Below are 26,841 nucleotides of genomic sequence, written 5' to 3'. Positions count from 1 at the left end.
TCATGCTCCAACTAGCTCTGGAGCTCAGAACAAAGGTCTAGATTGGAGATGAAAACATGGGAATCATCTGTGTATAGTCCTTCTCTGAGCCACCTCCTCCCCATTCTAAAGCTGTTAACCACAGTGCTTGACCCAACACCTTGTCACACTGTAGGCACATTAATCATGTCATGTCCCTTATTAAACTGTAAGTTCCACGAAAGCAGTGACCACTTCTATTTTGACTCTTTTACATCAACTCCTCACATAGGGTGAGGGTATCCTGCACTTAACAGGGTATCAAAAAAACAATATTTGAATGAGATAATGAGCAATGTAACACATACTTTAGTCAATAATGACACAAAACTACAGAAAAAATAACCGTAAAAGTTAATTTTCAGCATAATTTGAAAAGCTCATATAATTTTAAATATAAGGGAAGGTGATGTAGGTGAGTAACATATTTTATATATTATTTATTTAGTATGTGTTATATATAGTTTTATTTATATCATCTTATATATTTATATATGTATATTCCCCCCTCAGGGAAAAGTAATACAATTTTCTAGATATTTATCAGTTACACAACTCAAGCATAAACTAAAGTGAAAGAAAATATACAGTTTGATATACAACAAAAATGCAATTATCTTTGTTAGAAAAACCAACCTGGTTTAGAACTTCCTGTACCTTTAAAAATGCCCAACAGAACATAAACTTTTACTATTAAAAGGAATATACACAGTTTTAACAACACTTAATGTACACCATATCCCACAGATCTCAGTATTTTATTTATTCATTGGTATTAACCCAAGAGATATCATTTCTGAATCTCCATTTTACTGACAAGAAATCTGAAGCATTGAAAGTTTCTGAGAGTTACCAAAACCATTTTAAGTAATATTTGCTTTAAAAAAAAGACAAAACAACCTTTGGCAATATATATTTTAATCTCTATGAACAAAATAGCAAGCTAAGTGACATTTCCATTAAAATTAAATTGAATATTATGCATTTTACACATAACTGCCTATCTTTATTTTGCTTTAGTTGCTTTTTATCATGACCTCCCATTGAGAAAGGATCTAGCAAGAAACACTACACTTAATGAAAAGGGCCAAAAGGACTAAGATCCCACTGAAATACTTAAAAAAAAAAAAAAAAAAAAAAAAAAGTTCCTGATAGTTATTTCACTGCTACTTCATTTGGTTTTGTGAATATGAAAAGCATTTTCATAATAATTTCATGATAATTTTAACAAAAGATACATTTTGGGGCATACCATTCACTTCTAACTTTGGAGATAGAACATAATTCATCTTAAACCTCACTGTAGTCAACACTATATATATGCATTTCTAAATCCTCTTTGGTTTTCATCTTCTAAGAAATATTTTAACATTTATATATTAAAACTGAAGAATGTTATTACATTGCTCAAAGTATATATACTTTTGTATATAACCATGGTCTGGGAATTTTAAGTAAATATATTGAAGACTACAAAATACAGTGCAAGATAATGAGAAACACTAGCGAAGAGTATCAATGCTTTGTAAATTACATTAAAGAGAAAATATACTAAAATGAAAAAGGAAAAACTGATAAAAAATATTTTGGGTGAGGTTGTGGTTAGCCATTTATTATTTTTTTGTATGAGAGTTAATTAATATTCTAAAAAGGTCTACAAAAAGCTGAACAACCTCTCAAGCTCTGAATTCATGGCACTGACCTTAGGACTTTCTCAGAATGATTTTTAATGCACTCTGTTATTAGTAAAACCTGTTCAAACACATGCCCCATCTGCCAGCACCCCATCTGCAAGAGAGCTTCTTATTCTTGTAGACAGTACAACTTCTGCTTGCTTCCTTGTCTTCACTACATACCAGCTGTATGGTAATGAGTATGAGCAGCTGAAAATACCGCATGATAACAAAGCTAATATGAAAACAGCAGAACAACACTTCCCCTCAATGAAGCAGTTGCAGCATGAACACAGCAGATAAGCTACTCAACAGAGGTGGGGTGCGTGAGAATTTCATTTGCGTGTATGGGGGGCCCGGGAGTGCTCGTAGGTGTGTGTGCGTGTGCCACATCCGCATGTATGTATATGTGTTAAATATGGGGTTTCCACGTAATTAAAAAATAAAGAGAACCAAGAGCAGCACAGGGTACCAAAGACAGATCTAAATCTCTAAGCACTTTTGTTAAGACCTGCGAATCAAGTCCTTAAATATTTTCAGTCTCAATTCTTATACAGTAACGATATACCAGGGGCCATTTTGATAAGCTCGTTTTCAAATATGTTAGCAAGTATGTTTCATTTCTTAATTAACTTATTTTGAGGCCTCTAGGGAAAGAAATGGAGTCAGAGCTTAAAATCATAATGGGAACTATTTACTAGACATTTTAGCAGCTAACATAATATGTGAATCAACACACTCTTTTTAATTCTTATACAGCGATTTAAATTGTTTTAATTTAATGGTATTGAAGCCAACACATTTATTCTAAACATCTGAGAAACTCCAAACAAAATACTAAGATAGCACAGGTTACCTTAATTTAGGAAGACATAATGGGGTTAATTTTTACATAGATGATAGTCACAGTGAATGAATCTACATAATGTAAGTAGAACAAATCACATTAATTTTTCACATGCAGTAGCTTTCCATTTAGAGATTAACAGTCATTCAGGAAATTATTTAAGAAAATGACCATTTAAAATTGGTGCTAAGCATTTTCTTTCACAATTTGAACAAACTAAAAATGAAAAAATATTCAAAACACTAACTGTAAGTAAAAGAAATAAGTACTATCATATAAGGAGATTTAATTATAACTTTTACCAATACACTGAAAAAGCCTTATGCGGACTTCGTAATAGTTATCAAGTTCTTATTACATAACCATACTTTCTATAGGTTATTTCATTTTATTCTTACAACAACCCTATGAAAGTAAGTACTTCTACTGTCTCCATTTTACAGATGAGGCTTAGTAAGTGGTGAAGCTAAGAATGCAATCCCAAGTCTAACTGACTCCATCATCTATGCTGTTAAGCACTCGGCTATTCTGATATAAACTCCATAAGGATGAGGATTTGAGTCTGTTTCATTCACTGTTGTACTCCAAACGCCTAAAGCAGTCCTTGACTCATGGCAATTATTGAATGAATAAATGGAAGAGAAAAGTGGTCAGTTGTTTTTAAGTGTAAATCAATTTAAGTGGGAAAAAAAAACTATCAATTTTGTAATAACCCTAATCGTTTTGATACTGGAAAAAAAATACTTCTTAAAGAAACTTAAGACTGTTTAGTAACCTAAATTGTGTTCACTTGTTAGATTCAAAAATTAAGACTTTATTTAAAAGATTCTCATAGTTAAACACTCATGTCTGAAAAGGCTGGTACAGGATGAATAAGAGCAAAATCGCACTGATTTCGGTGCTCACTTCAGCAGCACACACACTAAAATTGGGACGACACAGAGAAGATTAGCACGGCCCCTGCACAAGGATGACACACAAATTCCTGAAGCTTCCATATTTAAAAAAACAAAAAGAGCAAAATTGCACTGATTTTACTATTTTTGCATATTTTTGTAAATCCACTTTACCTGTCTTCATTTTACTGTATAACTATAAAAATGTACTTTTCCTGTTAGCTTAACATATTCCTTGACTTCAAATATAACAAGGCCATAAGCTTCCCTAACATAAAAGATTTGTATACTATGCATCAGAACCTGAATTGAAAGAATAGTTCCAACTTAATAAAATACTCCCAATCATCCCTTAAAAAATAAGACATACAACTGCATTTTCTCAAAGAAGAACGAACTTTTAACACCACTTAACCAATTCAAAAATCCCACAAATTCACACAAGATTTACAAAAACAGTACTATACTGCCCCTACATGTTCAAACTAGTAGTAACAAGGACATTTTAAAATCCAAAGTGGTAATGCAGAGATTTTTGTGGAATACTGAAAAGCTGTTTAAGCTTAAATTGTGCCCAAGTGAACTATACGTAATCACCCACACATAAAAATGTAATTAAATATAGGAATAACCTACAAGTTTTGATTTACATTTTCAATACTAGCAAGGAGAAAAAAATTAAGAGAATTTCACCCAAAATTGTATTTTTTCTCTCAAATATAAGATACATGAAAATATAAAATAATCAGAAACAAATAACTAGCTCTGTGTTTTTGGAGTCAGTATTAATGTATTAATGTTTGAGAAATACTTATTCTTAATTGTTCTTCCTCTAGCCCTAACTAAATGTCAATAAAGTTTATAAATATATAAACATTTATATATAGAGATACTACCAAAGTCACAAGAGAAACCTAGTATCAGATTCACTTTTAAAAAAAAAAAAAACCTATCTTACTTTTCACAATTTAGGGATAAAACACTATATATGCAAATAAAGATATGTGCGGCATCATGGAAATAACTGAACTGTAACTTCTAACATTTAGAATGTCATTGGCTTCACCATAAATGGTAGTCCTTTCCGCTCTTACTTTCTATGGTGAAGTTTCTATAATATTAAAAAAAAATCTTATATCTATCATTTATATCTACCATAAATACATCTCCTATAAATTATATCTATCATTATATAATTGGTTTATATGTGAGACACACATTAATTTATGCAACTTTCCACAAGTCAGATAGGGCCAAGAACTCTAATTCTGACGCAGGAACAATCCAGAAAGAAATCACTAGGTGAGCTTGATAGGATATTAAAATTTCCTTCCAAGAATATGAAAAAATGGAAGAAAATGGAATCGCATTTAATCTTTCAGGACCTCAAAATACTATTCTGTGCTAGATACTATCTAACAGTATTTGAAAACCAGTAGATTATACATTTCAATAAAATTACCAACATAATCCTATCAAGTCAGAGAAAGACTGTGTCTGTATATGAATGCACATGTATGTAGTATTTATACAAACAAATGGAGAAACTATAAGACAAATTACCCTCCGTTCATTTAGAAAAGAAAAGCGTACAATTGAATAAAGGAGTCTGGTGACACACTATATACTGGAGCACACCAAACACGCTGTCCCCACCCAGGCAGAATTCTCAGGGTCACCAAAACGTTAAATTCTATAAAAGGTAGGACTTTTTCTGCTTTGTTCGCTAATGTATCTAAAGTGCCTAGAATTGTGCCTCGCAATTAATAGATGTTTATTTGTTGTATAAGCTAATTAACCTCTGATTTTGATATGTGACCATAAAGTGGGGACAATGAGATAAGTCTCTGAGACAGAACAGCATCTGTAGCCTCCTTAAAGGAAGGCCTCTGCCTTACTCATCTTTGTTACACTAGCAACACACACAGAAAGTATGCCTAATATGTATTAGCAGAATAAAAATTAATTTAGTGCTATTAATTTTATGTAGAAATACTAGAAGAAGTAACACAGTGGTAGAGGTTCTCATTCCTCATTTAATGTATAAGTCGGCTAACAGGAGTCGCATTTAATCCCTAAAGAAAAATAATATATAAGCTCTGAATTATCATTATATATTATATGGAGCTGCCTATAACTAGGTTAGTAAAATTAGGTATCCATTTATATAAGGTATGTTTTACAGTACTTAAATATGCATGTGCCCAGAGACTTAAGACAAGGCTTTGACTACTTTGACATTTCAAAGTGTATTCCATTTTTTGTAAGTGGGTGACAGCTGTAAAACTCAAAGGTCTGTGGAGTCCCACAATTTTGCAGAAAGCTCTATTGCTGACTTCAGAACTTTTTGGAGTTTAGAAAAGTAATACCGTGCATATGTATTACTGAACACTTCCAGTACTTTATACATTAATATTTTTGCAACAAAGTATAGGACCATTCAGATAAATAATAAAACGGTCTTATGTCAGTTACAGTTAGGGTTGGCTAACTTTAAAAAAGTTAGTTCTCAGGACTTGCTGGATTTCTGGTCTGCAGACAAGGGACAGTAGGTTTATTTCCTATGTGTTTACATTACCAGAACTTAGTACCAAGTTTATTTTTTAGCATATTTTTCATCTGTCTCCCATACTAAACTTAATAGCCTTGCCCTGTGCTGTTAAAATTACTGAACTACTTAAACAGATTGTTATCTATCAACAAAAGGGAGAAAAATTCATGGCAGTTACTTCTACAATGTAGTTGTAGACCTCTAAAACACATTATAATTTGTTTTACATTCATATTTGACAACTGAGACACAGCCTAATACCAAGACATCACTTGATGACAAAAACCATCTAGAAAGCAATGTTACCAGAGTTAGATATTGAAGCCATCATAAATTGTGGGAACAAAGCTAAGAATTACATATTTAAAAACCCAGCATTACATAGCAAAAGTTAACCCTTAAAACATTTGGCAACTAAGGATGGATCTGTTCACTCAACAAACCCTACAACAGTCAGTATACCACAGTGTTTGTGATATGACAGCCAGATGCCTGAGTTAGGATCTCCGCTCCATCCGTCGCTTATCACCTCAAGGGCAAGTTATTTAACTTTCCTGTGCCTCCTCAGATTCCTCAGCTGTAAAACAGGGATCCTATAATACACCACCTCTTTCACAAGGTTATTTTAAGGATTATATGAGTTCCTATATGGAAAGTATAGTGCCTCCTCTGCATCCCAAGTCAGACTATATACTATTACCTGATTTTACTGTCATCGAAACACTGGCATTAACAACTACTTTTCTGTTTCCCTAAAGTAGACTCTAAGCACCATGAGGGCATGGTCCCTGTCCATCTAGTTCACTGCTATATCCACGGGTTCTAGAAAAATTTCCAACCCTGTTCTAAGTATTTCATACATATTTTTGGCTGATATTAATACTAATAAATGTCATGTCAAGGGGGAAGTGAATTTGCAGAAGTATAAATAATGTGAAACACCAAGATGTGAGCCCAAGCAATAATATAGGTTCCTTCTGTCCATCACTTCTCTGATCATCTGCTTAGCAAACATACTTCATGTTTTGATTCAAAGTTACTGTGAAGCCTTTCTTGAGCCATGTGCTTTGAGACTTCGGTGACCCTCTCGTGCTCCCACAGTATTTTGTACATGGGTCCATTTAAGCAATTATCTTTTTATACAATAAAGATTTGTTTATGGTTTTTACCACTTGACTATCTAAGATGCTTAAAGGATTGTGATTTTTCACCTTTGTATATCCATCCACAGGTACCGGGGATGAAGAATCATCACCTTTTTATTTATAGCTAGTACCTTGCACAGTACATAGAATAAGACCACAAGAAAATTTATAATTTATATATATTCTGTTTATTTATGTTTATGCATGACCCATGAAACATTCCTAAGAAGAAAAAGTCTGACATGATCTAAAATAGAATGGTCTGATATGTGGTAACTAATTCCTTTATTGATAAAATAGTGATAATAAAAACTACCAGATCATTTGAAAATGTCAACTCTTCCCCACTTCCAATGGAATATATGTGTAAGGAAAATAACCCTAGGAAGTAACATTTTACTAGTTTACTCAAAAAATAATAATAATAAGGTACCCTATTAAAATATCTCTCCAGACTTGCTCATATCACCACCCTGTTCTTCCTCCTGTCCAAAGTACTTTAATATTTTTTCTTTATTTCAGCATTTTCTGACATTTTTGGGCTACTGTAGACTCTTGAAAGTAGCCATTTAAATGACTTTACCCTATGTTTGTTTCTCCTTTGTTTTCAAAACTGGTAAGTAGTAATTACTTTTAAAATTAAGTGTCAAACTGTATCAGAGTTTATTTAAATTTAGAAAATGAAATATTCAAAATCACAGCTGCAAAGTCATTGAAAAACATTTAGTAAACAAAAACATGTCATATTCATAACAGTACAAAAACTCCTTCAGAAAGAATCTTCCAAGTTTAACACACACTTCAACGAATTAGTCATAGGAATATTTATACTAACTTTCTTCTGCGTATCACTAGGAGCATATAAAAAGACAGACATTAAAGATAATTTCTGAACTCTAAGAGTTTATAACCTAATTGAGGAGACAAGATAACTATATGAAGGTATCAAATAACATCACTGGGCAGTACATATATGCCTAAGGGCCAAAGGTAATGGCAACAATTACAATATGTTCCACTGGTGTATGAGGACAAAGGTAGATGCAATCAATGCCAGGAGAAAGGTTCCAACCAGACAGGGAAGCTAGACTGTGAAGTCATATAAAGGATCTGGAAAGACAGAGGCACAAATATAATTGGTGGACACCTGAATAGACCAATCTGGGAGAGAAGTGGAGGATGCTGGCTTTTTAAAGGTTTCATATTTCTGTATGTTAGGTAAACATCCATCTATTTCTAATTGCCTAAGAGTTCCATGAAACAGATATTGAGTTTCATGAGATGTCTTTCAGGCATCAAGGCATTTTAAAAGACCAGACTTGCTACAGCTACTTTCAATGAGAATTAATCATGGCTAGACTAGATTTAAAAAAAAAAAAAAAAATGTAAACCTGGATTGGGGCTAAAGGCAAAGCTATGTCAGAAATGTAAAAGTAAGTAGTAGTGCTATAAGAAATAGGCAACTATTTCTGGCAGCTGCTCTTGTTAGTATGAGAAGTACTCGTCATACATATTATTAATAGCAGTACACTTTGAGAGAGGCTGTCACTTATACTGTGCAAATATCACACTATAATTCAGAAATATAAAATGATAAATTAAGGTGGTGCAAAAACTGAGATAACCACAAGGCTTGTGGTAAAGATAATGTGTTAAATCAGTGATAAATCATAAAACTACATATGTAGATCATCCATTTAGATAAAAACACAGATTATAGTTTTAAAACAATGGGAGGAGAAGAAGAAAATTATAGTTGAAAATAATAGGTGACAGGTCTATGGCAAATATTTTCCAAAAAGAATAAAAAATAAAATTACATGAGCAACAAATGATTTCTTGGTCTATTTACATATTTTCCTCCTGAAGCTATTATATATAAACATATCTCATTATTTTCTCAAAATGAAAAAGATTCCTTTGATAAAAAACCTAGAATACTAAAACTGGAAATAAAATAATCTAGTATTAGCTAAGTAAAATCCACAAAACTTTGCCATGTAGGAATAAATCTACTTAGAATATGATTTCTTAAGGAGCACCTGGGTGGCTCAGTCCATTAAGCTTCTGACTCTTGATTTCAGCTTATGATCTCACAGTTCTTGAGACTGAGCCCTACATCGGGCTCCATGCTGAGGAACTTGCTTGGGAATCTCTCTCTCTTTCTCCTTCTCTCTCCTTCTCTCTCTCTCTCGCCCTCCCCCACTCCTCTCTCTCTCTCTCTCAAAATAAATTTTAAAAAAGAAAGAATATGATTTCTTTCTCTTAAGCAACATTAGAAATCCCTCGTGCTGGTTTTTAATTGGTACAACTTTCTGGAGAGCAATTTAACAGTATTTTTTAAGAATCTAAAAAGGTTCATACTCCTTGACCCAATCAATAACCCTACTTCTAGAAATCTGTGTATAGAGATGTTAAAGATTTATGTACAAAAAAGTTCAAAGCAGGTCACTGTCTAAATCAACAACAGTAGAAAAAATTATGGATGCATTTAGTAGGTTATATATTAATTAATAGCTTTATTATACTTAACGCTATATATTAAGAAGAGAAATAATAAGCAGTATGCTAAAATTGTAGCAATTAGCCACACAAATATTTTTTTCTACATAACTACAAAAGAATTAGAAAAAAAAGATGATGGTTTTAAAGGAAATGTAAGATTTATGGCTTGAACAATGTCATTCTAAAAATTTACCATGAGCTGAAACTCATAAACAAGCAAAAAAATGTATGCACAAGAATTTATTGCAGTATTATCATAATCATAAAAATCTATCTTCACTGTTTTATAAGCAAAGTTTCATTGAAACACAGTCCTGTCCATTTACCCACTCATTTAAGTATTGCCTAAAGCTGCTTTCATGCTACAATGGCAGAGATGAATAGTTCTAACAGTGACCATAAGGTCCACAAAGCCCAAAATATTTATTGGTCCTTTGCAGAAAGAGCTTGTGGACCCCTGATTTAAACTAACCCACAATGATAACAACATGCAGGAGTGATATTAACGTTTTCTCAAATGACACAAATATTCTAATTTTATTTCTATTTGCATTTTAAAGAAAAATTGTTTTAAATGTGGTATTTTGAACAAAACTTGATATGGAATATACTTCCCACAAAATTGTTTTCAATTATCAGAAATCCCATTACATTTCATTATTCCCATACATTTCATTATTGCTTGAGCTCTTGGGTTTTGGGACAACGAGTCCTTGTCCCATATCAACCCTACCTCCCCTCCCACCACTCCCACCAGCAGTCCTATACCACTCTCCTAGCGGTGTTGCCAATACTTATGCTACACAATCAGTACACAGTTCAAACCCAGGAAAATACAGGCATTCTAAACACAGTATTTTGTCTATAAACCAGCATAGTCAGGTATCTTTAAAAGCCCTGTATAAACCAACAACGGCATGTCATTTGGAAATTTCTACCAAAACATAACAATGAAGAGTAACTTTACAAGAATATTCTAAATGCTTAAAAGTCTCCAAACAAAATGAGTTAAGAAATGAGATTTAAGCACTGAAGTACATTTTCCTCCTCTTTTAGTTGTAAAGATATTATTTCTCTAATCACTAAAAAGGAAAAAAAAATGCTGCCAAATAAGCTATAAAATTCCATCAAGATGTATCTTGAGGTACATTTTTTTTGCATTTTAAATATTTCTTATATATGTTTAAAATGCAAAAAAAAATAATGTACCTCAGGATTTAAGAAATGCAGTAGTGGGGCGCCTGGGTGGCGCAGTCGGTTAAGCGTCCGACTTCAGCCAGGTCACGATCTCGCGGTCCGGGAGTTCGAGCCCCGCGTCAGGCTCTGGGCTGATGGCTCAGAGCCTGGAGCCTGTTTCCGATTCTGTGTCTCCCTCTCTCTCTGCCCCTCCCCCGTTCATGCTCTGTCTCTCTCTGTCCCAAAAATAAATAAACGTTGAAAAAAAATTTTTAAAAAAAAGAAATGCAGTAGTATCATAATTAGGCATTCCAATTTCAAAGGAAATTCAAAATTTTCAGTTATTTTATAGATTAAGTAAGCTTTTCCTGTAAAATTTCCTCTAAAGGACAATCAGTTCTTTTAGAATAAAGTTATATACTAACTAGTCCTCTCAAATTTTCATGTCTGGATTACCTATAAGACTTTTAAAAATACAGATAGATTCCTGAGCTTTAATCCAGATCTCTTACATAAGACTATCCAAAAGAGGGGAACCCAGGAATCTACATTTTTAACAAGAATTTTAACAAGTATTCCTCATAATAAGTATGAGGACCTTAATACTAAAAATATTTTTATTTACAGTAACTGGTTAATAACTTGACTGTTATTTCTTTATTGTTCTATTAAGTCCAAACTGCCTCTAATGAGAGACTAGAATAATTTATATAAGTTAGACTACCAATACCAATTTTACACTTAATATGAGGTAAATAAATTTTCTGAAAACCTTTCAAGAGATACAAATTGAAGTTTAAGTTACATCTACTATTTTAAAGGATTTTTCACAATTTTCGAAGTATTTTATTGTGCAAACATTAAGTGGATCCACATCTATGAGGGATGGAAGGACAATACCATGTTTTTCAAATTTTACTAGGTCAAGATTGCTAAAGTCTTATAAGAGGTCACTGTAGTGCACATTAGCTCACTACTCGGAAGAAAAAAAAATGGCCTACAAAATACAGAACTCTATCTGCTTTGTGTACTTTGTTGTCAGTAGAGAACAATCTGCTTGAAAATAAAATCTACCCAATATGAGATATACTAGATGTTACACACAAAATACGATTAATTACATATCATACCAAGTCTTCCTTACATCTTTGATAAAGAAAAATACATTTTGTAAATGTTTGTCATCAATTTACCAAGGGAAAATTAGTAAATTAAATAGCAAAGAGCATTCAAATCAATTAAAAGCTATCTAAATTAACCAGGCACAGAATTCCGGGGAGGGGAGGGGGATATAATTACGCTATCCCTCTAATATTTCTAGTAGTCAGATTCAATGAGTTATGCAATTATAAGTTACTGGCAGGCAGGCTGTCTAAAACTGAATGTGCTTTTTAACTATTCCAAAAAATGTTCTTGTGTGAATTTTACTTTTCGAATTTAGTTCTCTTCTGCTATTACAAATGCAAGGCTATAAATTAACATAACATAGTAACCCAGAAAAGTCAAGCTGCATAGTGACCCTAGGAAGACCTCAGGGAAAGCCTTGAAGTTCTCTATTAATTTTTCTTACAGAATGAGTTGCCAAGCCTTTTAAATTTCATGTACATGTTAGAAGATAAAGGCAAAAAAATACACTGTGACATAATGAAGTAATCTACCATATATTTTACCTAAGTTTATTAAAAACAGCAACAAAGAACAAAATCATCTTGATTGTTAATATCTTAACCTTTTGATTTAAAACACCCACATTTCTTTTCTTCAGTTTAAAATTTTACTTGTATTGGTATTTTCTTTTATAGAAGTATAAAAATAATAAATTAGTTTATTAATGACTTTGAAGCTATTCGAGGCCTCTGTGTAAATGCTTAAATCAGAACAGTGACCTCATTCAGAAGTTATAAAAGTGACAAAGTGAACGAAGACAAACACTTTCCGACAACATAGTAAAGAAGAAAATAAGAGGGTGGTGGAGATATCTGTATTCTATTTTCAACGTTTAAACTGTATTACATTTAAACCTCAATCAAGATGTTTTTCAACATGGCTACCACTTGTTTGGAGTAGAAGAGGGTACTCCTCAAAAGGAGCTAAGATAATTAGAAAACATGTTCTTACAAAGGTTATTTAAGTCCCAGCAAATAAAAGATTCTTTTTACTAAGGAGGAAAAATACTTTTCAGGTGTTCTGTGTTAATCTACTTGTTCAATAGAATATTTCCCCATTAGTTTAAAAAGAAAAAGAGGTAAAAAAGGAAACTAAAACATTCATAGCACTGTTACATGCAATCACCCATTTAATCTTGGGTTGTTTTTGTTGTTGTTTTGGTTTAATGGATTCAGGATCATAAACATATTTTAGATCTAAAAATATATCACTCTAGTTAATAATGCAGACTAGCAATACCAAGTAACTTAGAAAACACAATAAAACTGCTAACATTGACAGGGTCAGAACTTGGCAAGGGATAGCAGAATGTCATCCTGAAAAACATCCAATAGATCATAACCTGATTATATGTTAGCACAAGTTCTACAAAATGTTTGTTAGTTCAGGATTGTCTATATATAAACTGTATCGTAACTGCCACACAATTGCATGCTATTTTTATTTGATATAACAGCAAAAAGTAATGTCCCTATTACATTAAGTTTGAATTAAAGAAATGGCAATTTAAAATCATACAGTTCTAAGGGTCAGATAAATCTAGGGAACTTGGAATACTCTTTAAAAGAGCTAAATGCTGTAATTTCTCATGTATAAGAAGAATACCACCAGCTTTTTGCTTTTCTCACAAAATAAAAACTACAAATTTGGGGTTTTAGTATTTGCCAACATACTTAAGACACGCTTTTCCATTTGCCAATTTTAAATAAATTTAAAGGATTCTAATATCATGAAAAACAAATGAGAGAGAAAAAAAGGTGGATTGGGTAACCTTGCCCTCTAGGCTCTCATTCTATTATAATTACCACTTACATAAGTTTTATCTAGCTACATAATGCGCTGACAATTTATAAATATCAATTGAAATTTGGAGCATTTCTTCACTAAAGAAGACAGAAGAACTTCATATAAATAAATATTCCTATTTTTTAAATGTAAGACTTACCCGTCTTCGACAAAAGGGGAGGCCTTGGGCAATGATGCTAATGCTAAATATCTTCATCACAGTTTGATGTGGTAGAGGCTCTTTTGCACTTTTAAGATCAACAGGAACCAAGCCATGGTTTAAAGTAGCTTTTCCTGGTTTTGACATTTTAAAATTCCTCTCAGTTGATGAATACTTTCTACATGTAATACAGGCACATTACTAAAAATTCTAGCCACCAAATTAAAATATAATTTTCTAATTAAAAAACAAAACAAAACAAAACAAAAAGGCTGAGAACCCAAGGCCTGCTGCTTTTGTCTTTCAACCTTCTCCTACCAAATGTCCTGACCTGTCTGAGGCTTGGTGAAGTGCAAACTATCCTAGAATAGCCAGGAATTATAAACTACTGAAGTGAAAGCTCCTGCTCCTGCCAGTCAAACAGCTGGTGAACCTCCCATACAAAGTCAGTAATGGGAATACAACCAAAGCAGGGCAATGCTGTAGGGTCCCTTTTCAAACTTCTGCAACTACTAACTCAGGTATTCCCTAGAAAGTGAAAGTAAAGTTTTCCTTACAAAACTCCAAAAAATAAATACTGTATTTTCTCTCAAATATCTTGAGTCTTCCTTACCCAAATATCAGCATTAATATCTTAGGAATGTTTTTAAAATGTGCTTCACATTTAAGGACAGTATGCATACACACATTTGTTCTTAGATATATTCAGAATGAGCACTATATTCTCAAGCATTCATCTTAAGCATGCTCTCTTTTCCATACATACCATTCTTTATCTCATACTAAAACATTAAATTCACTCTAGCTCCCTAAAGCTATTAATATGCACTTCACATTAATCTTATCAGTAGACATTGTAGTTGTTTGCAAATGTCAGTTCAGTTGCTGTAATTCTGAAAAACTCAGTGATTCCACTTGAAAGTATATGTCATGTGATTAAAGATATATATATATATATATATATATATATATATATATAAAAGCAAGTACTTATAAATGTAGCCTGTGATGGGAAATTATTATAGTAAATAGTAACTAAGCCATTCATCGCAAATCGCTAGTGCCTAATTTCTCCAACATGCCATGGTCAGATAAATCTTCCTAAAACACAGAGAGAGAATGTGGCGTACAATCCAAACCTCAGAAACTTTCAATGGTTCCTCAATTTGGAGACGAAGACTCTCCTCAAAGTGGTCCCAAACTAATCTTTCCAGCATTACCTCAAACATTTCCCTAAATTAACCACTTATGCCAGTGTTACTTAATACTACGCTTTATATTCAAACCCATGAACTAGACTGTTAACGAAGATAAGAAAAAAAAACTGAGCATGAGAATTAATAGATGGTAGGTAATCGACACGAACTATGTTCACAACGCTCGGTTAACTAAGTTTGTTTTCTCCGTCCATTCCACTGTCCTTTCCAAAAGCCAGTGATCTCACTTATCTCTCCTTCCAACAGCCTTTATTGATCTCTATAAAGGGAACTTAGAATGTGATATGGAAAGAATCAGAAAGGAGAATGTCAGAAATAAGTGATTTCTTTTTTAACATTGGAGAGATCTGTCTTTCTAAATATAAAGTGGGCTACTAGGAAGCCAATCCATACACTAGAAATACTCCTAGCCCCACCAAGACGCTATTTTATTAAACTACATTTTCCTTTCATACCACAATTTCGAATGCAGTTAAAAATGCAAAATCATTATCAGAGGTGACATTTTTAATTACACAAAAGTAAACAACCAAATTTCTCCAAAGAAAATACACAAATGATCAATAAACACATGTAAAGATGTTCAATATCACTAACCCCTAGGGAAAAGCAAATCAACGCCAGAATGAACCACTACTACACACCCATTAGGATGGCTACAGATATACACACATACCATAAGAAGTGGTAGCAAGGATGTAGAGAAATTGGAACACTGTTTACTGTTGATGGGAACTTAAAATGTAAATGCTGGTGGGAGGTAGCTACTGTAGAAAATAGTGTTATCAGTTCCTCAAAAAACTTCCACATGATCCAGCAATTCCACTTTTGGGTAAACCCCCCCAAAAGAGAACTGAAAGCAGGGACTCACAAATAGATATTCATACGTCGCAACATATTCACAATAGCCAACAGGTGGAAGCAACCCAAGTAACCACTGACAGATGAATGAGCAAACAAAATGTGGTACACACATAGAATGGAATATTATTCAGCCTTAAAAAGGAAGGAGATTCTGGTATATGCTACAACATGCATGCACCTTGAAGATATAATGGTTAAGTGAAATAAGTCAGTTTAAAAAGGAGAAATGTTGTATGATTCCACTTACATGAGGTACCTAGCATGGTTAATTCATGGAGACAGAAAGTAGAATGGTGTTGCCAGCAGCAAGTGGAAGAAAGGTCTAGAAAGTGAGTTTTTAATGGATATAGAGTTTCAGTTGGAAAAGATTAAAATGTTCTAGAGATAGAGATGGAGATGTTCTGCCCAACATTGTGAATGTATTTAAAGCCAGTGAATCGTATGCTCAAACATGGTCAAAATAGTAACTTTTATGCTATGGATATTTAACCACAACAAAACAATTTATTTTAATAAAAAAGTAAATAATTTAGAACAATAATCACCCCTCTCCCCACCCCCCCCCCCAAAAAAAACCAACCCAGAGATCTAGGGATAGAAGAGAGTGTACTGGGAATCGTTAATTTGATATGGCCAAAAAAAAAAAAAAAAAAAGGTGAGGCTGATATCTAAGATAACCATGTCTCCAGACTCACCAATGGGGGCGATAAATATCTCCAGCCTCATTCTAGTCCTATCACCTCTTCTGATGCTCACTTTATTTCTTAACACAAGACTTTTTTTTCCCCCAATATAACATGATCTTACTCCTTATCAGAAAAAGCCCTTTGTTGCATGCAGTAGCTCCCATGGAATGCCCCTTTCCAAGTTACTATCAGTATCTACTTTGTTAATATTATATATCATTTTATGTATACTGACATTCTTTATTCTCAAAAAAATTCTCAGTGATACCTTTGAAATCAGTTATTTAATTAAACCTTCAAAATTCCTTTCTTTGAACCACAAAGATATAATTTAAATTATGTGTTATCTTAATGCAGAAAAATTAGAAGAACATAGTGCATTCCACAAGTTTAACAAATTCTTCTGCACAGAAACATGAATCAAACAGATCAACTCCAAACTTAACTTTTACTTAATCCACTGATTAATAGAGATAACATACTGAAAATTATAAATTTTTCACTTTTATAATTAAAACTTTAAATATAAACTTTTTTATATTTTAAATTTTTTAAAGATTTAAAATCAAAGAACTTTACAGTTACATGCATTTACATGTAGATAGTCTTAAAGGAAAATATGAAGCTCTTTAATTTCCTTGGAGTCTGATCCTAAGGAGAAAGAAAAAAAAAGATTTGGAACTAAAAAAAAAATTTGGACTAAGAAAATTAAAATTAAAATGAACAGTGTTCTGTCTCCTGCTTGTAAGAGGGCAGAAATTGTTATGAAGCAGAATATCAGTTTTTCATTTTTAAGAAATTATTTATGATGATAAGAGTAGTAGAGGCTATTTGTATATTAAATGTGTTTTACATTAGATAACCAAGTTTTGATGAACACAAAGTAATGACATTTAATTCAACTCATTTTTTTAAATCAGTAAATAGCTGCCCTCAACTGGATAGTACAGAGTATTGCAACACTAGCAAACCAAACACTAAATCCAACTATGTGCCTACAATATATTTCCATAAAAAAGAGATACTACTAGTAACTGGGCAAAGTGAGTATTAATTTTCCAAAGTATATACTACCAAGTTTCATCATTTTGGGGGATTCAAGTTAACAGTACTTCTTTTTTTTTTTTTTTTAATTATTTCTTACTTTTTTTTTTTATTTTTTTTTCAACGTTTATTTATTTTTGGGACAGAGAGAGACAGAGCATGAACGGGCGAGGGGCAGAGAGAGAGGGAGACACAGAATCGGAAACAGGCTCCAGGCTCTGAGCCATCAGCCCAGAGCCTGACGCGGGGCTCGAACTCCCGGACCGCGAGATCGTGACCTGGCTGAAGTCGGACGCTTAACCGACTGCGCCACCCAGGCGCCCCAAGTTAACAGTACTTCTAAAGTAATGTTCTCAATCAGCATGAAAACATTCAAAACACCAACATTTTAAATACAGAAAAAAAAAAAAAACAATGAGGGAAATTATAGACCATGCATAGAAGAACTCTAATTGTTAACACTTTAAAATGCACCTAGTTCCATATGTTCAAGAAAAAGTAAAGTCTTGGTCTCAATCATATTTTTTTTTAATTTTTTTTAACGTTTATTTATTTTTGAGACAGAGAGAGACAGAGCATGAAAAGGGGAGGAGCAGAGAGAGAGGGAGACACAGAATCTGAAACAGGCTCCAGGCTCTGAGCAGTCAGCACAGAGCCCGACGCGGGGCTCGAACTCACGGACCGTGATATCATGACCTGAGCCGAAGTCGGACGCTTAACCGACCAAGCCACCCAGGTGCCCCAACTCAATCATATTTTTTAAAACACTTAAGATATTCTTATTTATTAACTCTCCTCCCAAGCTCAAGTCTTCAAACAGACACTTTTTAAGATGTTATGAACAAATATTAACGAGATGCTATATAGTAAGTAGGAGCATAAATGCTAGAGTCAAACTACCTTAATCCAAAGCCTGAGGTTCTACTACTTATGAGTGGTTTGACCTTAAATTTATGACTCTATGCCTCAGTTTCGTCTATATAAAACCTCCTCCCAGGATTTATAACAGTATTGACTTAGTTAATGTAAGTGAAGCACATAGAGCAATGCTTCACATCTAGTAAGTGTTCAGTACTGTTAGCTTCCGTTACGACCACGACCACGACGACGACAACGACAACGACAACAACTACCACTACCACTACTGCCACCACTACCTACCGCCACTCCATTAGGATCAAAAATCACATAGAGCTTTGTATTCTATCCTCAATTTTAAAAGTCACTAGGAAAGCAAACAGAGATTCTAAAATCCATCTGTAATAACTTTAAGATAGAATATCTTAAAACATAATCATCTACAAGTTTTAGAAAGGCTTCCATAATTCTGGCAAAATTTTTACCTAAAAATGAAGCTGTGATGTCTTTTAAGATTCCAGATGTCACTGACTATCCATCCAACAATACAACATTAGGGAACTTGTGGTAAAGAGAAGATCTCTGTAAGGTATTTTGCCCATGCATCACTTTCTGATTTTCTTTCTTCTAAAAGTTTTTATTGGTCAAAGATGATTATATATATATGCTAGTGTACCAAATATCACCAATATGGTACTTCTAAAATGTATTACGGTCCCATACATTCCAGTTCTCTTACAACAGCTACAAAAAGATTTACAGCTGTTTATTCTGGATTTCTACCTTTTCTTTCATTTATTATTATATTGAAGGCTAGGATTTAACTGCTCTTGACCAAAGGCCACACAGTAGCTTAAAGATTTTCCATTTTCATAAACTATATTCTTGAATCAGCTGAAACAACTCACTTGGAAGATAAGTTTACCTACAAGTATGAATGATTTCATACCAAGAGTTTACAAAGTCTCATATCGAAAACTTCTGACAGGAAGAATATCAGCATACATCATTTAAACTCCATATCATTCACTACCTCTATGAATTTAAACAAGTGACTTGACTTACACTTTGGTAGAAACAGAAAAAATTCCAGATGCTAAATATTATACCACTATAAAAGTGAAATAAATCAGACTCAAGATCCTTTTGAGACAAGAATATGGTATTATAAAACATACTCATGTATTCAGGGATACAGAATGAGACATGATTCTCTGTATGTCAGTCATTCTTTTCCATCTTTCCTAACACCTTAGATACCAGAGTGTTAAAGTGTCTTCCTAGTCTAAGCAATCTATGTAAAAAGAGAGCAATTTAAACAGAGGCAAACAATGATAAATCAAGAAATTAAGTTCTTTGCTTAATGATAAATGAATGGTCAAGCTTGTAAAAACTGCAAAAAAAACCCAAAAACAAAATCTGAACAACGGACTGTTACTTCAATCGTAGAAACAAAAATACAATCAGATTTAGAATGCAAGAAAAATATAAATATATGGAATTCCCTTTAAAATTTTATTATTCACAGGGGCGCCTGGGTGGCGCAGTCGGTTAAGCGTCCGACTTCAGCCAGGTCACGATCTCGCGGTCCGTGAGTTCGAGCCCGGCATCGGGCTCTGGGCTGATGGCTCAGAGCCTGGAGCCTGTTTCCGATTCTGTGTCTCCCTCTCTCTCTGCCCCTCCCCCGTTCATGCTCTGTCTCTCTCTGTCCCAAAAATAAATAAACGTTGAAAAAATAAATAAATAAATAAAATTTTAGTATTCACAAAAGGCATAGGTCAAATGAATAGAAACATTTTATAAAAATTAAAAACATTCAAAATGATTCCTTAAAAAGTTATAAATAAGACATTTAAATGCTCAAAGTGTTCAACTAAGATTACAACTTCCAATTATAATGTATTTGAGATAGTCATGTATACATTTAACGGAGCAGTCCCTTCCTTATCCAGCATTTCAGTTAACCATGGTCAACTGAGGTCCTGAAGCAAATGATCTTTCTTCTGGCATATTGCCAAAAGGTCAATAGTACCTAATGCTTCACCACAATGCCTACACCATTCACCTCACTTCATCTCATCACATGAGCATTTTATCATCTTACACCATCACAAGAAGACGGGTTAGTACAATATTGAGAGATCATATTCACATAACTTTGATTTTAGTATACTATTATAATTATTCTACTATTAGCTATTGTTGGTAATCTCTTACTATGCCTAATTTATACATTAAACTTTATCATAAGTCTGTTTGCATACGAAAAACATAGTATTTACAGAGTTTGATACTATCCAGGGTTTTAGGCATCCACTGGGTGTCTTGAACGTATTTCCCTGCTAATTTTCTTTACGTGGGCACCAAGGGCAGCCCCTAACTACGTAAGAGAAATTAGCTTGAGTTCTGAAACAGCACATGCAGTTTATACAAGGGTTATAAAAATGTGACCTGGTAATCAGACATTTGCAAAATAAAAGCATTATGTATGCATGATGTACATACTTTACAATGTCAAAGTAAAAATGCTACAATAGCAGATTACATAAAGTATTATAACTGCTTTAATTTATATACCCAAGATCTGACTGCTGGACATTTAGGTTGTTTCTGAATTCTACTGGAATTTTCCCGTTATTTCTAAATGATTGGCTAAAAATAAAGTTACAAAAAGTAAAATATAGAAAAACTGATCAGACAAGTCCTTCAAAATGATGACAAAACTACCCCCATGGTACACTAGAAATTTCATGATTCAAAAACACCCAACTATTCATGAACTTATTTACAACTAAATTATTCTTGACTAAACTGTTGCATCTATCAACTCTCAGCCAAATTACTTGCAGTTGATACTCCAGGTAAATTTATCAGTATCCAAAAAACATTGGGTGAATTTTAAGTTCTAGTTTCAGCTCCACCACTAACCAGTGACCCTACATAAGTCTCTTAACTAGTCTCAGATTTCAGATTTCTAGAATGAGGAGGCTGGACTAGATGACTGAGAATGGAGTCTCTTGCAGTTTTAAGAGTATATTACAGTTCTGTCTGTTGGTACCACGCATAGAGCCTTCTTGGAATAGTGTTGGATTGTCAATTTGGTGAGCCTTCCTTTATTATAGTTTGGTGAATAGTATAGTTACAAAATACATCTAGATAAAATTCACTGCTACAATTCATTTGTGTATACCTTCTAAAAACTATCCCTTTATTGTGAATATGTTAGTGTTGTATAATGATGAGAAAATATTTTCACTGGAAAAAAGCTACATGATGTAATCAGATGAAGTTCAAGAAAAATAATCTTTGAGATTTTTCTGGTTCCATATTATACCATAATAATTTATATATTTTTTTATTTCCTACTTACCATAGCAGCTTAGTGACATCAGAATATATATGTGTATATATATACATATATATATATATATTTTTTTTTTAAACAAGCAAACTTCGGATGTTACTGCCATATTTGTCTTAGAACTTTGTTATATTAAAATAACACTTCTCATTATTTCATTAAACATTTAAAGAAATATTTGTGATAAAACAAAAATCCAACTAGAGGATTAAATTTTTTAAGTATTTCAGAAATGCCCAGTATGAAGTCCTTAATGACTTTAACATATAACTTGCCTCATGATTAAGTTTAACTCTTACAGTCTGTGCTGAGTTAACCCCAGCTGTTAAAGTGGTCTTACACAGCTGCTCACCAAGAATTCAGTTGATGATTATTATAGTTATACCTTTAAGTCAACTATGACAAAAATGACTCAGTAATTACAGGTATTTCAGTCATGCAAAAGCCTCATGAGATGACAAAGTGATTCAAAGAAACTTAATTTTCCACAATCCTCAAAATAAAATTAGGTGTAAGAAAGAAGACAAAAACTAATATTGGTTTTTGAAGACACGTCACTTAAGTTACTTTTATGAACAAGTTTAAGCATTAAAGGTTCATTAACCCTTCAGTTAAACTAAATATTACTTATCAATTATTTATTTCTCCTACAAAAATTCTGAAGAGTGGGGCACCTGGGTGGTTCAGTTGGTTAAGCATCCAACTTTGGCTCAGGCCTTGATCTGGCAGTTAGTTCCTCAGTTCGAGCCCTGCTTCGGGGCTCTGTGCTGACAGCTCAGAGCCTGCAGCCTGATTCAGATTCTGTGTCTCCCTCTATCTCTCTGCCTGCCTCTCTCTCTCTCTCTCTCTCTCTCTCTCTCAAAAAAAAAAAAAAAAAAAAAAAAAAAAAGATTAAAAAAAAATTCTGCAGAGTGCTGTGGGTCAGGGAGTCATAAATAAGGGCATAATATTAATAAATCTTTTAATAATGATGATGATGATAATAATAATGTCATGCAGGTGGTTTTTCAGTACAGCTTTAAAAATATTAAGCTCCAATGTAGTTAAGTTCACCAAATTGATGGTTTAACACATTATAGAAACTTATCCTATGAAAAATAAAGAGCTCAATCTATGGAAATGTAAGATACTTGACTGTGTTGACAATTTAAAAAGTAAAATCAGAGGGGGAAGACAACTGTGTTTATTATACTGTTAAGTTTGGCACAATTATAAATAAAAAACAATTACTTTGAGATGAACATACTTCCACAATTTCACTTATATAATTCTCAGTAATATGCTATGAAAGCATGTGAGATTTATCAATATTCAGTGAATACTGACAAAGTACTCATTTATCAATATTCACTTTAACATCAAGTTTAAGTATAGAATTATTCATTAAGCATAGAATATACTTTAAGTACAGAATTAAACTACAGAAAAGACATATATAGGGTCTCATTCCTGCATGGACTGACAGCTGATACCGCTGGCCTTATACATTGTCAAAATTACACACTAACATTAATTTTATAGCTGAAGTTTAAAATAAACTGTAGTCTAAGTTTTCATTCTTCCCAGGAAATAAAACACTAACTGGTTATTAAGAAAGATTAGAAGTAAAACTCCATCCCTGTAATTCTTGGTTATGCATAAAACAAAGATCACAGGATGGAAGCAGGAAGCCCAGGAATGCTAGGAGACTATCAGAGACCAATAGGAGATATAAAGAAAGTTTACGGCTCACAGGGCTTAGAAAATATGATGCATTTTTTTCAGACTGATACAGTGATGTGGGAGAAGAATTAAACACTGACAGAGCTCCTAGTAGATCATGTTATATTTCACTTAAATATTAGAAAAGACTGGGAAGTATCATTATCCTACATCTTATAGACAAGGAAATTGAAGCTCCAAAGGGCTTAAAAAATTGTTCGAGGCAACAGAGCTGCGAGGCAGTGGAGGTGAGATTTTTACCCTAGCATGTCTAATTCCTAAACTCATGTTCTGTATTAAAAACATATTCTATTCTGGGGTGCCTGGGTGGCTCAATTGGTTAAGCATCTGACTTTGGCTCAGGTCATGATCTCGAGGTTGGTGGGTGTGAACCCTATGTTGGGCTCTGTGCTGACAGCTCAGAGCCTGGAATCTGCTTTGGATTCTGTCTCTCTGCCCCTCCCCCACTTGCACTCTGTCTTTGTCAAAATTAAATACTAAAAAAAAAATTCTTTTTAAAGCATATTCTATTCTATAGAATGTTAAGCCTAACTTACTTGTGTACTTTATAATTGGGCTGTTTGGAGTTTTACTTTTTACGATACAGGAAACCTTGGTTTCTGAGCATAATTCATTCCGGAAACATGCTTGTAATCCAAAGCACTCATATATCAAAGTGAATTTCAAGAACCATTGGCTCAGTTGTGATCATGTGATGCTTGGCGTCACATACTACTCGTATTGCAAGACATCACTCATTTATCAAGTTAAAATTTATTAGAAAGGTTTGTTCATCTTGTGGAACACTCACAGAACAAGTTACTTGCAATCCAAGGTTTTACTGTATATGTTTCAGGTATGTAAGTTTGCCAGATAATGGAGCTCTAGATAACTGAAATAAAGTATTGTGTAAGACACATATATTATATATGGAATCTGCTTTAATGAGCCTGAATTTTATGAAGTCCAAATGAAAAGAAAAAAAGAAACAGTTATAAAAGCAAAGATATTATGATCCCCCTATAGCAGACTGTATTTTTCAAAGATGGTCATTGCAATATCCCCCATCTTACATGCTCTTCTTACAATGTACTCTGACACGCATTCCACTGACAAGTGAAGTTTATTTCAAACAAAAGAGATGTGTAAGTTACATTATGTGACTTTCTAGTATAAGTCTTAAGAGATTCAGCTTCCACCTCACTTACTGAAATACTCATATGGTAGCCCTGTTTTAAGTAGCCTAATTGCCCTGAGGCCACCATGCTGTGAAGAAACTTAAAATAGCCCAGGTAAAAAGACCACACATGTAGAAGTCCTGAGACTATATGAAGAAAAAAGATTCCTTTTTATTTTTAATTTTTTAAATGTCTATTTGTTTATTTGAGAGAGAGACAGAGAGACAGAGAGACAGAGAGACAGAGCACGAGCAGGGGAGGGGCAGAGAAAGAGGGAGACACAGAATCCAAAGCAGGCTCCAGGCTCTGAGCTATCAGCATAGAGCCTGACTCGAACTCACAAGCCATGAGATCATGACCTGAGCCAAAGTTGGATGCTTAACTGGCTAAGCCACCCAAGTGTCCCAAGAAAAAGATTCTTGGCCAGCCCCCAGCTGTTCTAAACTCTTATTTCCCCTGTAGATACCATCTGAATGAAACCCTGAATTAGCAATGCCCAAGTGAGCCCCTCCCAAATTCATAACCTAAAAGAACAATGAAAAATAGTAAATGAGTTGTTGTTTGTTATAATCTATAAAGCTTTGTAATGACTGGTTAAGTGACAACAGATAACTGAAACATCTTACAATAATACAAGGAGCACCAAGAACACTGGTTTACTGTTGTAATATGATAAATATTATCTTAGTAGAGTGTTAACTTCAAAACTAAATGAGAATGGAAAGGATAACAGGGGATCCAGGATGAAAATTTGGGTATTTGGAGGGTGGCAAAAGTTTTGGTGACAAATTCTCACCTTGATGATACCCAATTCGAAATGAGGTGTTAAGCAAGTCTCTGGCTATTTTAATAATAAACTTGACAAACTGTTACACATTGCCCTGGTATGAATGTATATCCAAAAGAATTTGATATGTGACAAATAAAGGAAAACTCAGCTTATTTTTGGATTTCCTAAAATCATGCTTGTCTTTATTCAAACCAAACTCAAATGACTAGAGGAGCAGGCAGCAAAATGAAGGAAACAGGTCAGGTTTAAGACCTGGAAAGCCCATTTAAAATTGCAAATGATTGTTGTTATGTATACACATGAGCTTAGTAAAGCCAGATACTACACATGTGCAAAATAAAAAAAATCAATATTTTTATGTGAACTCTCCAGATTTTCAATTATTGGCAACAAATTTGAGTGTGTTAAAAAAATACTATATAAGCAATTTGCAATCTCTGCTCTGTTCTGGAGTGAAAACACAAAAACGAAATATAAGATTATTGATAGCTAAATGATATACAAGAATTCTCTTAAAATTTTAATCTCTTCTATACCAGTTAACAGAGTGAATGAGTATTACAAAATAAATCTGAAAACTGAAACTGAAAGTGATAAACATTATGGATGCACTTCAGCATATTTAAAGTTTTCACTCATTAGACCCTAAGACAGATGGCAGCATATTGGCAAAGTACAAACAATTCATTCTTGAAAACGAAATTTATAATGTAGACATATAAAACCAACATCTGGAACTAAGCAAATGAATAACTCATTTTACAAATGCACAAGTACTTTCTTCTTACTTCATTCCTTATTTGCATCTGATCTCAATAACCACAAATTTCCACTTAACACCAACCAAAAACAGAAAATTAAAGCATTTTCACTTTGAAAGTAAAGCTGCTTCTAAAAGCAATTGTGATTTCTAAAGCAGAGGAGCTACCTTCAATAACAGCATCGGTAAAGACCAAATGAACAGCAGGACATGGTACATTTGAACAAAGTAAATCCTTTGCTTAAAAAAAACAAACAACCAAACAATAATAATCTTATACACTATTTTTAGCCCTGGTGATCTATAAAAACAATCATCATTCTTCTATTTACTTTTTATATAATTGGAAGTTAAAGTTTACATGCAAGATGCTACCAAGGATTCTTACTACTAGGAGGAATCAAGTTAGCATTCTGTATCAGATGCAGCTAGTAGCTATACCAACATTTTACAAAATGT

The 26,841-nt window shown here is 33.4% G+C and overlaps 1 protein-coding gene and 1 non-coding gene across 4 annotated transcripts in view; one reads left to right on the top strand and one right to left on the bottom strand.

Moving 5' to 3' along the window:
- Window positions 1–26,841, bottom strand: part of FBXW7 (F-box and WD repeat domain containing 7) — a 226,786-nt gene that overhangs the window by 47,688 nt on the left and 152,257 nt on the right. The window contains exon 1 of one of the 3 annotated variants that reach the window (XM_043567499.1): window positions 13,924–14,263. The exons of the other annotated variants lie outside the window; for them this stretch is intronic. Coding sequence (XP_043423434.1) covers window positions 13,924–14,070 — 147 coding nt within the window. The 5' untranslated portion in view covers window positions 14,071–14,263. Of the gene's footprint in view, window positions 1–13,923; window positions 14,264–26,841 lie in introns of those variants that run through there. 3 annotated transcript variants of the gene reach the window in all.
- LOC122479203 lies at window positions 3,437–3,543 on the top strand. Its single transcript, XR_006296270.1, has one exon. It is a non-coding gene; the product is annotated as a U6 spliceosomal RNA (small nuclear RNA).

The sequence above is a fragment of the Prionailurus bengalensis genome, chromosome B1 (genome assembly GCF_016509475.1).
Source record: "Prionailurus bengalensis isolate Pbe53 chromosome B1, Fcat_Pben_1.1_paternal_pri, whole genome shotgun sequence".
Classification (NCBI taxonomy): Eukaryota; Metazoa; Chordata; class Mammalia; order Carnivora; family Felidae; genus Prionailurus; species Prionailurus bengalensis.
This window is presented reverse-complemented; position numbering and strand designations above follow the sequence as displayed.